This window comes from Formica exsecta, unplaced genomic scaffold (genome assembly GCF_003651465.1).
Source record: "Formica exsecta isolate Colony F162 unplaced genomic scaffold, ASM365146v1 scaffold211, whole genome shotgun sequence".
NCBI lineage: Eukaryota > Metazoa > Arthropoda > Insecta > Hymenoptera > Formicidae > Formica > Formica exsecta.
Window position 1 is genome coordinate 174,353 of NW_021849408.1, and position 14,698 is coordinate 189,050.

General features: G+C 36.5%; 1 protein-coding gene across 1 annotated transcript in view; it reads right to left on the bottom strand.

Moving 5' to 3' along the window:
• Positions 1-13,833, bottom strand: part of LOC115235184 — a 16,369-nt gene extending 2,536 nt beyond the window's left edge. Inside the window, exon 1 of the mRNA XM_029806795.1 lies at positions 13,307-13,833. Within this exon, the coding sequence (XP_029662655.1) occupies positions 13,307-13,358 (52 nt within the window). The 5' untranslated portion in view covers positions 13,359-13,833. The remainder of the gene's footprint in view (positions 1-13,306) is intronic.
• Between the last annotated feature and the right edge of the window lie 865 nt (positions 13,834-14,698).

The following is a 14,698-nucleotide window of genomic DNA, read 5'->3' on the forward strand; positions in this document are numbered from 1 at the left end:
TATAATAATAATATAATAATATCAATAATAATATAATAATAATATAACATGAATAATGATGTAATAATATGAAGATATTTGATAAAATTCTGATTAATATCAAGTTTATATTTATTATGCAAAAATATATATAAAATATTAGAAAAATTGTATAATAATATTTGTATTAATTAATTAATCAATACAAATATAATCGATATAAGATAAGCCACTCGAGGAATTTGCCATGAAAATTAAATGCGAATTATTATGCACGCGGATGACATATAAGTAAAAAATCTGTTTCGAAAACGCGTAAACGCTATATGAAATTTTATCAAATTCTTGCATGCCGAGATTGCATTCGTGCAACATGACGGACGGCGTGGCGACGCACGTGTTTCCCTCGCGATTCCGTGGGCGGAACCGCGCTTCGGACACGCGAGAGATTTTCTGCTTTGATGCGTCATCCAGCTGGTACCATCTGGCGCGCACACAGGGACCGACCGAGAGAGAGAAGATTATAATATACGTGCGCTACGTCTCGCTCCTTTCTGCTTCTCCGACTCGAGTCGACTCGAATTCCAAGGCGGAGACTAATTTTGCTGATTTTAGTATCGCCGGCGAAGACGCTTGTCATCATGCGACTTATTGCTCCCCCTCGTCCCTTTTAACCATCTGACGCGTTATGAGAGTTAAAACGACACCTGTATATTGCATGATTTTTTTATCGTACATACAATTTTAAGATTATTCAACGAAACTTTTTTATATAAAATTATAATAAGGATAACATGATAAATGATAACTTTTTAAATGATAGTACAATTATAAATTTTTAAACGTCTGATTTTTTAAGCGATCTTTTGAAAAGGTTAAAGCAATACACATTTTGTGAAACGGCAAAGAGTTAAGTATCGTAAAGTAGTATACAATTTCGCGAATTATCAAACGAGCCTGCGTAACGCTTCATATTTGTGTAACAAATGCGTGTGCAAATACGACGATGCGTAATTTTATCCGGTGTTAGAGCAGAGATCGCGATCTCGCGATCTTTCTCACATTTCTCCCGAGAGGTTAAATTCTATAAAAAATTTCACAAGTTGCATGACTTGCGATCTTAAATATTCTTTAAATATTTCCTTTGCGATTACGTAACTCGTTCGGCGAATTCGCTTGTGGCTGCTAACGAAAGCGAGCGATCGATCGCGCGCGCTATTTCATTCGACAATCATCGATCCGGTCATACAATAATTCATCCGAGTCTACGATCGCTGACGTGGCGACAAGCGCGACCTACGCGCGTTGCAGATGCATCGTATTTCTCGATCGCGGATCGCCGGCGCCGACTCTCCCATCTCTTACATTAGTCTCTTAGCCACACTTCTCGCTCTATCTTATTAAGTCTCGCATTCCCATCCTCTGTCTTACTATTGGCCTTCTCTCCCGAATGAGATCACTGGATCAGAATCAGTTAATGTTTTTGAAAGACATCCGGCGTCATACTTATTCAAAATCGAAATCAACGAGTAGTTACTTTTAATTATTTTATAGCAAACTCAACATAAGTCGCCAGAATAATTTGTTATATATATAAAATATAATATAAAACACAGAAAAAATGATATTTATTTAAAATGTCTAAAAACGGGGAGAGGAGGACAACTTTTAAAGATGCTAGTGAATTTCTTAAAGTATTTTACAATTGGAAATCTAAGAGTCTCACATCTCTCTCTCTCTCTTTCTATTTTTCTCTAGCGCATGCTTGATTTCGATCCTACAGTATTAATAAACGCATTTCTCCCTTCTCTCCCTCTTTCTTCCTTTTCTTTTTCTCGTGTCCTCTCGAGAAGCAAAACGGCAACCAAAGCACGGCCGCCACATGGCGCTGGCGCCAATCGAAGCCGTCCAGTCGAAAAGGGCTTTCCTTCGGAAAGGCTCAAAATTCCTTCGAGCACGATAAGTGCGGGTGATCGGAGCCAAATGTAGGTTCCATTCGCCATTTCGATTCACGCGTGATTAACGACCTGATTTTTCGTGATATAACGCCGAGTTAAAGTTGGTATTAAATGAAGCAACGTTCTCGTCCGTATTACTGCGAAATATCGTCTCGTGCGTAAAACAGTCATCGCTTCTTTCAGTCGCAAAATGAATTAAGTTCGAATAAGATTTGAATTATACTAGAGCAAGAGAACACAAGTGAAGCGGAAATATTCGCGAGCAAGTAAGATAACGTTCCCAGCCACCTGGCATCGTCTGTGCTCGTCGCGTGTTAGTTTAGAAGCGTTATCGTACCGATAACAAGGCCGCACTCTCGATAGCGACCATCTGCTGCCGCTGTCGGCGACGATCGTTAATATTGTTTAATTAATGAAAAAGCGAGATCTCCGTCTTCTAATCTTACGACTCTCGCTTGCCACTGATGCACCGATGTTCAGGTGCAATCAACTCTTCGATATTAGTCAAATATTGATCTCTGCAATTCATTATTCAAATCTTTTTTTAATTACTTTGAACAATATCTATAGAGCGAAAAAGTATAAACGTTTTTGTGAAGACATTGCGTTGTATCACCATCAATTAAAGTATATTGATAAAATTTGCTAAATTTACGCATTTCTATGCAGAAAGAGTTTATAGATAGATCGCGTCGTAATTTTCTTATCATGCATGTGTACATGCGTAAAAACCAAAGGCCGCGAACGCGTTGAAAGGAAATTATCGCGACGGTGTCGGGGAAAGGTTAGGTCATTAGGGGTCATCAGCAGGCGCCGCCGAGAGACATGCTCGATCATCGGCTGATTCATAAATATGACGAAGCGAATACACGAAGTCAATGAGAGAGATCGCGCGTTCGCCGCAAACGATACGGCTTGCATTGGAATGCGCATCACTTTTTCTTAAATTTACATTAAAACGGAGTAATGTAACGTAACTATAAGCAACTATAATATTGAATGCAAATAAAAGATGCGCGTAGCATTCTCACGAAATTTGAATCGACTCGACCGAGATTCGCACAATTAAGTCACGTGAAGCAATTTTTTAATGAATGCGAAAAGCTAAATTCTAGACATTTAATTGAATGACAATGTCCTGCTAAAAATAATTTTGATCTGGAAGAATACAGAAATCTTTCTGCGGACGTCACAGACGTCCAGACACGTTTTTTTTTTTTTTCAACGCGCCCACGTGGTGTCACGCTCGTGCTGTATTTTGCGACTGACTTGCGAATCTCGCGGCATGTATCTTCGTCGTCTCGTTCGCATTTGTTCAAACACGCCGGCCACATCTGTGCAAACTCTGGCGAGGGAACGTAACGGCTCGCACGTCGACCTTCCGCCATCCTTCCGCCGCGGCGGATGTCGCGGTTTTCACGTGACGTTTCTTCGTGGAAGCATTCATCAAGGAAAAACGATTTTTATTCGATATTGCGTTTTCTGTACAGTTGTGTTTACTTATCGAAATCATTGTTACGCGTACGGACGTATCATTGCCCCAGTCTCGACGATCAAATTATTTCTTAATTATTTCTTATTATTCTTTTTATGAAGGACAATATAAATTAATTTTATCAAAAAGTTGTTTTAAGGAATGACATAATCTCAGATATATATATGTGTATACATATATGTAATATATATATGTGTATACATATATGTAATATATATATGTTTTTTATCAGAAAAAAATATGAATATTATGAAGATAATTATTTAATAAATATTTTTAATGAATTCACATATATTTTATCAGTAATTTAAAAAGTCTGGCAAATTTAATTATTTTAAAAGTATCGAATCAAAATAATTCCGAGAAATAGTCTCCATTTTATTCATACAAATAAAACGAAAATAATATAATACGAAAAAAAAAAAAAATGTGAAAGAACTCGTTTTCGCTTTTTTTGATTAAAAGAAGATTATTGAGGGCGCTTTTCTTTCTCATGTGAAAGATTGAAGAGGCGAAGCGATGAGAACACGTGGGACGTGTCGGAAAACTTCCAAGCTTTTGAGAGCTTTGTATAGAACCGAAGTGGTTAAATATAGAATACGCGGTTCTCGCGTACACGGCCGAAATTTGATCAGCCACGCGATGACTTTCGATGGTACGATGATAATGTTTTGCATAATATCATTTAAGAAGCAATATCTCTTCTTTTGCGCAGTAACCTAACATGTAAGAAGAATCGAAGAATTTGATAAGCGAGATTCGAGCGCGTGATCTATGGCCTGGATTACGAAAGGTTCGAGGAAAACAGAAAGAAGAGCATGTGAGCGCAGGATGATCGATGTATCTAAAATGTATCTATGCAAGTTTCATAATATTGATGAGCAAGACAACAATATTGATGCCGATATTTAGTTTATTGTTTCAGTACTAAAAATACAAGAAAATGTTCATTAATTTTCATATCATGCGCATTAATTTAAAAATTTTATCCTCAAATCATTCGGGGAATATTAATATATTGACCATAATATTTCAATATCTTAGATTGAATGCGACATTTTATTAATTTTCTAATTAGTGCCGCTAATGGGCAAGAATAATGATCATTTGAAAATATTCGAATTGAATTGAGACACTACTTTTTTTTTCTTATCGATAAGTAGTTCGAAGAATGAAATGGATCGAACTAAATAAGGAAAATAAGGTTACTCTTGATCGTAGATCATTCGCCGCGTGGTTTCCGTCATTACCGCTGTCCGCATCGACGGACGCCTGTCTGTCATCGTCGGGGCCGCCTTTTGCGGAATTATAAAGCACCGTCGTTGACCGGTGTCGACTGGTTCGCGTAATTATGCGACGCCAATTGCATCCGGCGCCGAGCGCGACGACGCCGTGGGCCGCTAATAATCACCTGTTACGCGCCGTAATAGCAATGTAATACGAGTGTTCGTGCTCGTACGATCGGCGCGCGATGACTTAGATCACCGCGGCCGATACGCGAATGCTTTAATGACTCTCGATACCGCGTACTTAACGATTGCTTAACGAGCAGTCTTCGCCGTTTTCGTGATTACCGTTTCAACGCGTGTCAACGCGTTTCGCAGTCACGCGCTCGTGGGCGCCTTTACCGTACGTCAGACGTTATTGGAAGAATTATGCGAGGGTCCGAGCGGGTTGATTTAAGACCGCGGCAAGCGTAGGCGCGAAAAGTGTACGCCGGCCGAATTAACCGTCTGATTATTCCCTTCTGCTTCTCCTTGTGGGGGCCGAGAGAGGGCCTGGCTGAGTTTCGCTTCACGCTATTCATTGCATTCGCGAAAATAGCTAGTGTCGTCGGTGCAGTGCAATCACGGCGGTAATAAGACAGTTTCTACCTTCTCCCCCCCTCCTCTTTTGTAAGAGTTTAAATTATAATGAGATATAGAATCGTGATAAGAAATAAATACTTAAGAAAAATATATTGAATATATTTATCTTGTGCTTAAATAAAACGAAAAATAGTACACGTAATGTTTTAATGAGTAAATACCAGAATAAATGTATATTGCTCAGAAGATAAATAATACATATATTTATTTAATAATAGTGACGGTACGAATCGATTCACAGAATCAATCGAAAACTTTTTCCTTTATAAATTTAATTCGATATCATCGAAAATCAAATATTACGAATCGAAGTGTCGATACTTTCACATGATCGTTTCCTTTCTTTTAGATTTCTTCAGCCCTTTCAAATCACAGCAATTTTAACAAACAATTTTTTTAAATTATAATGCAGATATGAAGAGTTGAATCTCGTCAATTTATAAATAAATATCCCTTCGGTATATTTTGTTTTCTAAGCTTAGTACGTTGCTTCGAAAATAAGCCAGATAGAAACGGAGATAGAAAGGGGGAGAGTTTCGGTAATCTTCTTCTTGGAGAGAACCTCGTGCAAAGGCTGCGCAACAACGACGAGGATAGAGCTATCCAGCGCTATTATATTCCACTCTCGTGTAGCGGCGCGTCGCATTTCCGCCGGAGCTTTGCTTTCCGCGAAGCGAACGGCGGACGCGCACGGAAGAGAGGCGGAGAAAAGGGGAGGAGGAAATAAAAAAAAACAAGACTCGCCGATAAATCTCGCCGACGCGACGCCGCTGTGGATGCGCCGTTTCCTGTCCCGATCCTCTCTGGAGAGCGCGCGCAGCATTTATCGCGCTGCCAATATACCATCGCGCTTCCGACGAGGGAAGCCAGCCGCTAGTTTCTTCTCGTCCGACATAAATAAATCGCCTCGCTCGATTCGTCGTTGCAGTTGACCGGTTCGATCCAGATAATGAGACGGCATTAATACTTTTGCGATTTCGATCTTCAGAACGTTCTTGAAAGAAAAAGTTTTGCTGTCGCCGCAAGACCGTCGTTGCTTCTGTCTTTTTCACGTCAAATCGATCAAACATCGCGATCATAATCATGCTCAATATATTATAAAATTATTACAATATAAAATAAAAATATTTGATCGAATATATAATGTTTATAAATTCGCTGCTAAAGCAGAATGAGATATACTAGCATTAGTTTCTTATGCTATCCGAATGTTCTCTTGTGAATGATAAGAGAAAGCACACTCGAATGCGTCCATTCGGCATCGTCTCACGGAGAGGAATCGGAGGAGATTATCCAGAAGAGAGCAAAAGAGAGAAGAGGAGGCGATGGCGCTAGCCAGATGCTCGTGAGAGCGAGCGTGACTCGATAAACCGAGTTGATCATTTGCACAGCTGGTAGATCCAATTGCGACAATGCTCGTATGTGTCCATCTCTCTCGCTCTGCTTTTACTTCTTTTGCCACAGCTTTTTCATATTGCGCACATGGTCGCTTGCTCTATCGGAGTCTGGCCGATCGGTGTTGGGCGGCTTCGCGTAAACACAATGCTTGTACGTGCTGAATGCATAATTTATTTGCTTGTAACATCCTTTTGTGCATGATCTAGCTATAAAATTATTTTCCTGCTCTTGCTTCATCTTTCCTTTTTTTTTTTTTTTTTTGAAGATTTATTCAGACGGACAAGCTCGTTTGCATAGATCATGTGTCACCAAATTTTAAATTACATTTAGTAGAATTATGAAGGAAAATAGCTTAGAAGCAGACGTTATAGAAAAAAAATTTGTCAATTTTATTCGTTTCGCGAATTTTGCTTTCATCTTTCTTTTTTATAAGAAATAAGCTAAATAATAAGTTGCTCTTTTTAATATAATTAGGAAATATATTTCTTCAATCTTAATGTAAGTCTAAAGAATGTGAATTTTGTTATTTATCACTATTATAATATTTATATTTAACTTATATGCAATTCTTAATTTGTAATTCTTCTTACAAGTAATATGATTTATAAGATTTGTTTTGCTGACACATTATTTGCATGAATAATTATGACAGCTGTACATTTTTTTATAATGTTAATCATGCAAATGCCTTTCTTAAAGCGTCAATGGACGAGTGCATGAGAACTAATAGCATGAAGATATCGATCGGCAGCGTGCGATAAAAATTTCTCTTTCTCTCTCTCTTTTTCTCCCTCGTTGACCTTGTCTCTTGAACTTTGTTTACTTACATTTAACTCGCAGCACCGATATCAAATCTTCAAAGTATCGTATTCTCGCGAGCACGCACAAGTTTTGACTTTTAATGTTTTGATAATGAAGCAATTGTAAAACTCGTGATAAGAGAAAGACCAGTTGTACAAGATAACTATATTTAACTTTTAAGATTTATCAAGTTTAATTAATATCTTCTTAATAAGAAAAAAGGGAGAAAAAGAGAGAGAGGACAAATTCCAATGAATCGTTGTAAATCAAATTGTATTTTTTAAATTATTTAATTGGAATGAACTTTTCTTATGTCATTCTGTGTCGGTTTTACATATTTCGTATGTCATTCAAAATAGCATAAAACTTATCATGTTTATAAAACTTATCATGTTTCTGATTCGAACCAAATATTTACCGCGCGATTTAATTTCTTATTTAATATATTCACTTTTTTTCTCATTAAGAATTTATGTATCCTCCAAATGTATATGCACATTTCTAAATTTATAATTTTTTAAATTGTTTAGGATCTATTTTTGCTTAATAATCAATATTCTAATTTGTAACGTTAAATATCACATAATAAGTAAGACATGATTATAAATTAAAATTTATTGTCGATAAAGGTTTATTATATATTCATTTGTGTCTGTAATGATTACGTCGCTAAAAAAATTCAATTTAATTAAAGCCATTATGTGCTTTCAAAAATAAAATATAATTAAATTAAATTAAATTTTAATTAATTCAACGTTTATATAAACATTTGTAACTAAAAAAAACATATTATTATTTCAAAACACAACCACTATATTTTTTGTTAGTGATTGCTGTTAACATATATGCATATATATTTCGTTTTTTTTTCGAGGAAAAAATTCTGTACAGCTTTTAGATTTGCATTGAATTTAACTGTCTAATATTTGTCTTCCTCATTTCATGCGTGTGCTGCGACGCGTATCAATCCACGTAATAAACACGTGTAAGCGGCTCACGTGCCGCGGGCTTGCGGGAATATTATTCGTATATTTATCCATGTGCGCTTAAATCAATATAAAATCGCGAATGATATATATACGAGCGAGTGGGCAGATGTGCCATGATATTGTGTAAGTTTCGACAATTCGCGTTCTCATAAGCTTCATACGAAAAAGCTCGAGTGCTCCAAAAGCATCCATTTTTTAAATTATTGAAATTATAACGTTCATTTCTGTCGACATTATGATATTTTTCACTTGCAGTGAATATTTTTCTCGTTGACGATTATTTCGAGCGCGGATGAGATTCTCTCAGGCAATCGGACCACGCGTTTATTTTAATCACGTCAACTGTGCGCTCGATGATCGAGAACAAGTGGCTTGCTGTCGCATGCATCGCAATGCGTCTCTCATCGGCATTATCGATTATATATATGCTAGGTGTCTCGAAATTGTTGAAACTTTCGGATTTAGATATTTCCAAGGCAAATTTCTATTTAAAAAATTCAATAAAAAACTATTTTTTATTTATTTACAATTAATTACAAAATATATATTTAAAATATGCTATTGGGACTTTGCTAATTGCACGCTATGCAAATTTATGAAAGAACCGAGGGTTTTTAAAACAGTGGAATAAAACACTGTTTTCGGAAATAACGGAGGTCACAAAACGAGATCTTTTCGCGAGAGATAGCTATCATTGAAGTTGAATGCAAGTGTAGAACAATAATGCAATAAAATAGGTGACGAAAAAAGAGTCTTTTCATCCTGCAACATTTTTTATATCCGTAACGGGACTCAATAAGATATCGATTACACTCCCGATGGCGAGGTCAAAGCTGGCGCAATAAATCCCAGACAAAATTTATATCCATTATTGTACTAGAGACGCCTATGAAAGGAAGGAGAAGTGGTATTTATCAATTTATGAAGACAATCATGCAGTGCTATTTAACGATAGCCAAAGAGAGTAGAACGTGTTTTTGTGATTTATATTGTAAAACTGGCAAGAAGTCATCTCTATACTGTGGTTTGCTACAGATCGAGATCAGATGCTCGCTGCGCAGGCGACTGGTTTGAGAGTAAAAGTGGTCGGGCGAGGAGATGAGATATGTAAATGAATGCGTAGACTTAGGTGTAACGCAGTAGCCGATAGGCACTATCTCGATTATATGTATACTTATCGCGGGGGGAGAACAGGTACAATCTAATTAAAACGCTCGTCGTAACTGTTATGCGTTTGTTGTTTTACGTTTTCGCGTATCAGATCAATTATGATAGCGGAACGAAGTTGTGATGCGTTTCGACGATAAGATTAATTGCAGTTTCAAAATCAATAAAAATAACAAATGATCAGTATTAGTCGTAAACAGACATCATTATTGTTGTTAATATGAGCCACTAATATATAATAAATTTTGGTTTATTATATTAAAGGTATTAGACAGATCAATAAGAGAGTTAATAAAGTAATAAAAAGTTAATTTAAATAAATACATTTAAAAATTAAAAATAAATTAAGCAAAAGAAAACATTTTGTGTCAATATTTTAAATGTTAGATTTGTTTGTTTGAGTATGTTGATTTGATGATGTACTTTATTATTCATACCATTACCGTTATCATTATTTATACCATTTATATTAGTGATTAAATTAATCATATATATATTCGATTCTGTATATGAGAATTAGAAAAAATTACTGACTATTAATTTTATTCTTAAATAACGTTGCGATATTATGCTCACAATATTAATCTACGATTATCTCAATCTATATCTCGTTGATGACGACAAAGTTTATGAGAGATAAAAATTTTAAATGTCACACAATTCATCTAGCCTTTTATTTTTTCTGCGATCCATGCAAAAATTTTTATCTTTCCATAAAATACACGTGCGGTATCACTGCGATCAATATGTACGTGTATAATGCCTTGATAAATATTGGATTCTAACACGTCACATGAAATTGAGCGATCAAACATATCGCGCATTAATGTATGTACGATTAGTAGTAGCATTGAGATTGGTGTAGCAATTTATTGGTATGATTTCTTAGCCGATTTTCGGTTTAAAGAGAAGAAAATGGATACGATTGAACATTTCTCCTTTTATATATAGCGGAGATCTATCTATAATATCGACAATAAATTTGATATGATATTTTTATAATGCGAGTAATAATATCATTAAATTGAAAAATTAAGAAATAGCAAAAAATATAACTAGATAAATTTTTTAATCAACTATGTACGCTCTTCAACTATGTCGATATTCCATGAATAATCGTTCCAATATTTGATTAAATAGATGTATTGTTTTATGGATAGATAGAATCTTTTTTTTTTACTTCTGATTATTACTAATCGAATATTTGATATTTCACCAATTTTTGTCTTATTGTTTCCCGAGATATCTATAATGAAGAGATAGAAGAGAAAGTTTAATCTTTATTACACAGATAAACTTTATCATTTACTGAAACTTGATGTTTGAAATGGATATTTAATTATCTGCGACCGTACCATTAATAAATTCAAGAGATAAAATATAATATATTATTTTGCTATTATGTGACCTTATCATAGGATCGACACACTAAATAAATTGCCAGATTTCGGTCTCTATTTGACGTTAAGTTAAATCGGCGCGCCGCGTTGATTCTGCTGTTTCACAGGCATTGTTGTTTACGTGTAGATGCCCAGCACCGATTTCAAGCTCGGTCAAAGAGGGTCGCTTGTACTTCAGGCGTGTTTCTCTATAGTTATACATGTGTGTGACGACCCACGCTGGCGCCGTCGCAGCCACAGCCGCCGCGACTGCTGCCGTCTCTTTCTGTCTCGCTTTCTCGCTTTTCTATTCTCTCTCTTCCTCTTTTCTTCTTGAGTCACTGTACACCTTCTCAGTGTCTAGCAAAAATGCCCGGATTATCATCTGGCATTTACGCGTAAACAACAATAGTCTAGTCCCGATTGTGAATAAGATATGTTTTAAGATAAAAGATTGCTTTGAAGGATTATTGTTATTATTACTGTGGCCTATAATAATCTTTGATTAAATTATGTATTAAATTATTTCGATGTAACAATTATTCTGCAAGGACGTGCTTGCATGAGTTTTATATAATTGCCTGCGCGTCTAATGTCGAAGTTTATGACATATCATTAGAATTTGCCATTAAATTAAATATGTTATAGATTAATAATAAGGGCAGTTTATTTAAACTAAATTAACAGCTAATAAACTAATCAGTTTTTGCGTGTGTATGTTTGTACTCTCTACGTTTCATGTATCCGTTTATTTACGTATTCGTTTGCTCGTCTAATTTTTATATTGATATACATATCTATTCCGATCATCGCCTCCAGCCAATTTTCCCTTCGTTTCTCATCCCGATCCATCAAGACGCGATCTCTCATTCCACATCAGCGCTGAAGCGCTCATAATGATAATTATCGGTCCATATAAAAAAGAACGTATCGATCGATCCGCATTTAAATGACCAGCCTGATGATTTACGGCGCGTTGAAAATTGGAATATTATTGGAATATTATTCGACAGGAATATGGCATATTATCCTAATACTTTAACGTACTTTTGTATATCGTGTCTTACCGAAATGTCAATATTTCTATTTAAGATCGACGAAACAAATTTGAAGCACGCTGGAGATATTAGGGGGCTTAAGTTGTGTGTATTATAATCTTGTCACAAATTGAAGTTCTCTTATATTCTAGTTAGAAGCTTAGATCGATGACATGAGAAAATATAAAAGCAACGGCTTATGAGGCATTAAATTTAAAATGAATGAATGAATCGTGAATCGTAATCATCTCAAACATCAAATTTAAAATGAATGAATGAAGAAATCGTAATCATCTCATAATCATATTGATATGAAGTAAAATGACTAAAATATAATCGAGCTAAGATAATAAGTTAATTCTCCTTCAATTGATTACAAGTCGTTATACAGGATGCGATAATGATTAAACAACAAGTTGTTCTTCGTACAACAATAAATTGATTGCGGAATTTTTTTTCCTGTAATATGTTTCGTTACCAAGAAAATTTTAAAAATTTGTCAAATAATTTTTTTCTGCGCGCTTGGTTCAGATTGAAATTCTGTATTTCTTTATAGATTAACGTTCCCATACTCAAGCTGATGTTTCCAAACATTGGTAACATGTTTTGCTTTCTATCACTTCTCTTATTTTGTAAGTTTATCAGTCTCTCTTATATCACATTTCTCAAATAAAACAATCGAGACAACACATACTTAACGGATTTACAAAATTAATTTTCTTAAAATAAAGTTTCGTACCAAAAAAAAATCGTTTCGCAATTTCGGTTTATTTTTGCACGAGGAGACATTTTTCGGTTGTTCTATCGTTACGATCACATTCGGTAATAAATAAAAAAAAGATCTCTTTTTGCATTGAAATTCTTTGAATCTGAATTAACAATCTCAATGAAGTCTGTGAATCAAGATTTGATTCTTTTTAAAATAACTGCAAATATCGAAAATATAACTTAAGCTGTACTTAAAATAATTTTAAGTTAATGCATTGTTGATGTAATGCTTTGCTTCTAGAGTTATTATAGGCAAATTAATGCAAGTTATTTATTAAAATTATCGAATTTTTCATTTTTCAAAATCTACATTCTCTCATTTTTAAATTTAAAGAGATAAAAACGGAATTAAGTTAAGCGAGTTGAAACTGAAATGATCAAGGATTTAGAACATCCTCGCTTCGATTCTCGTGTCATCGATCGATTAAAGTTCGTGAGCGCATCACGGACTATGAACTAAAATTTACCTTTCATGAAAGCTGAAAGCTCGAACGTACTTTCCACCACGTGCTCGCTCATTTTCTTCTCATGGACCACCGCCACTTCACCGGTTCACTCCTTCCTCGATTCACGCACCCTCACGCACAAATACACTTTTCTTTTTTTCCCTCTGGTATAGATCCACAAATCTCGGCACGTGTAACAAAGCGATGGTCCGTCGCTTCGGTAATCCCAGAATTCCGGGTGAGGTGACGTTCGGTGCGAACTAATCTCGCGAGTCTGTCTAGGTGATAAACTCGATAAAAAATGACGGACACGTCTTATTCCTATCGCAGTCGACAGCGAACTGACTCACTTCGTGTACTCTCGACTCCGTTTCACGCTCTTACGTGTGCGAGGGAGTTCCGACTGGTTCGCGTACTCCACTCCACTACCACCACCACCAACTTGGCCGCGCCAGTAATATCGTCGCGCTACCACCACCATCACCACCACCAATACAAGCAAGACTAGTAGTACTACTGAACTACTACCGCCTGCACTAATACTACCAACTAGAGCTAGCGACCCGATGTCGCCTCGGACACGGCCTCTCTCTTCAAGCTTTGTCGACTCGAAAATGTGGCATACGAGAGAGAATGCCGCGATGGTGGGGATCCATCACGCCAAGAAAAGATCTCGTGACAACGTTTTCGTTTGGCGTTGGCGTTGGCGCCGGTGATAGTAGTGGTATGCATCGTCATCCCCTACACACTTACGCTAGGCGCGTCGCAGCTGATAATAGTATTGGTATTAGTCATAATATCGGTAGTATTTACTCACACACACACAACACTCGTTCTAATGGACCATGTTAGATAATGCGAGACAGTAGCATGATAGTAATAGTGTCAGTTGATAGGTTCGTTGATGTTGTATCCGATGTCAGTAATGATTCATAACGAGGTTGAAACTTAATGGTTTAATAATTCTTAACGATTCTATTGATTCTTAATTTCTCAATGATTCTCGCACTGCGACGTTGGTGTCCTCCGATGTTGGCGCCGCTGATCGTAGCGATGTCGCCGTTCATTGGTATTGGTATAACCACCGAGATGTTAGGCGACGCAGCGCGTTGGCGTCGGCGGTGGCGATGGTCGTGGGGAGGAAGGGGAGAAGTGCACGCATTGTTGGCGGCGGGAGTCAGCGGGGGCCGACAGAGCGGCGCCAGCAAGCCGAGAGTTTAGCTCACAGTTTCTCTGTACCATTCGCTTGCTCGTTCTCTCCTTCTTCTTCTGCCTTGCTTCGTTTCTTCTCTCTTTTTCTTTTCCCCCAGTCTCCTCTCCGCTGACCCTATGCTCCTCTCTCTCTCTCTCTCTCTCTCTCTGTTATTTATTAAAATTATCGAATTTTTCATTTTTCAAAATCTACATTCTCTC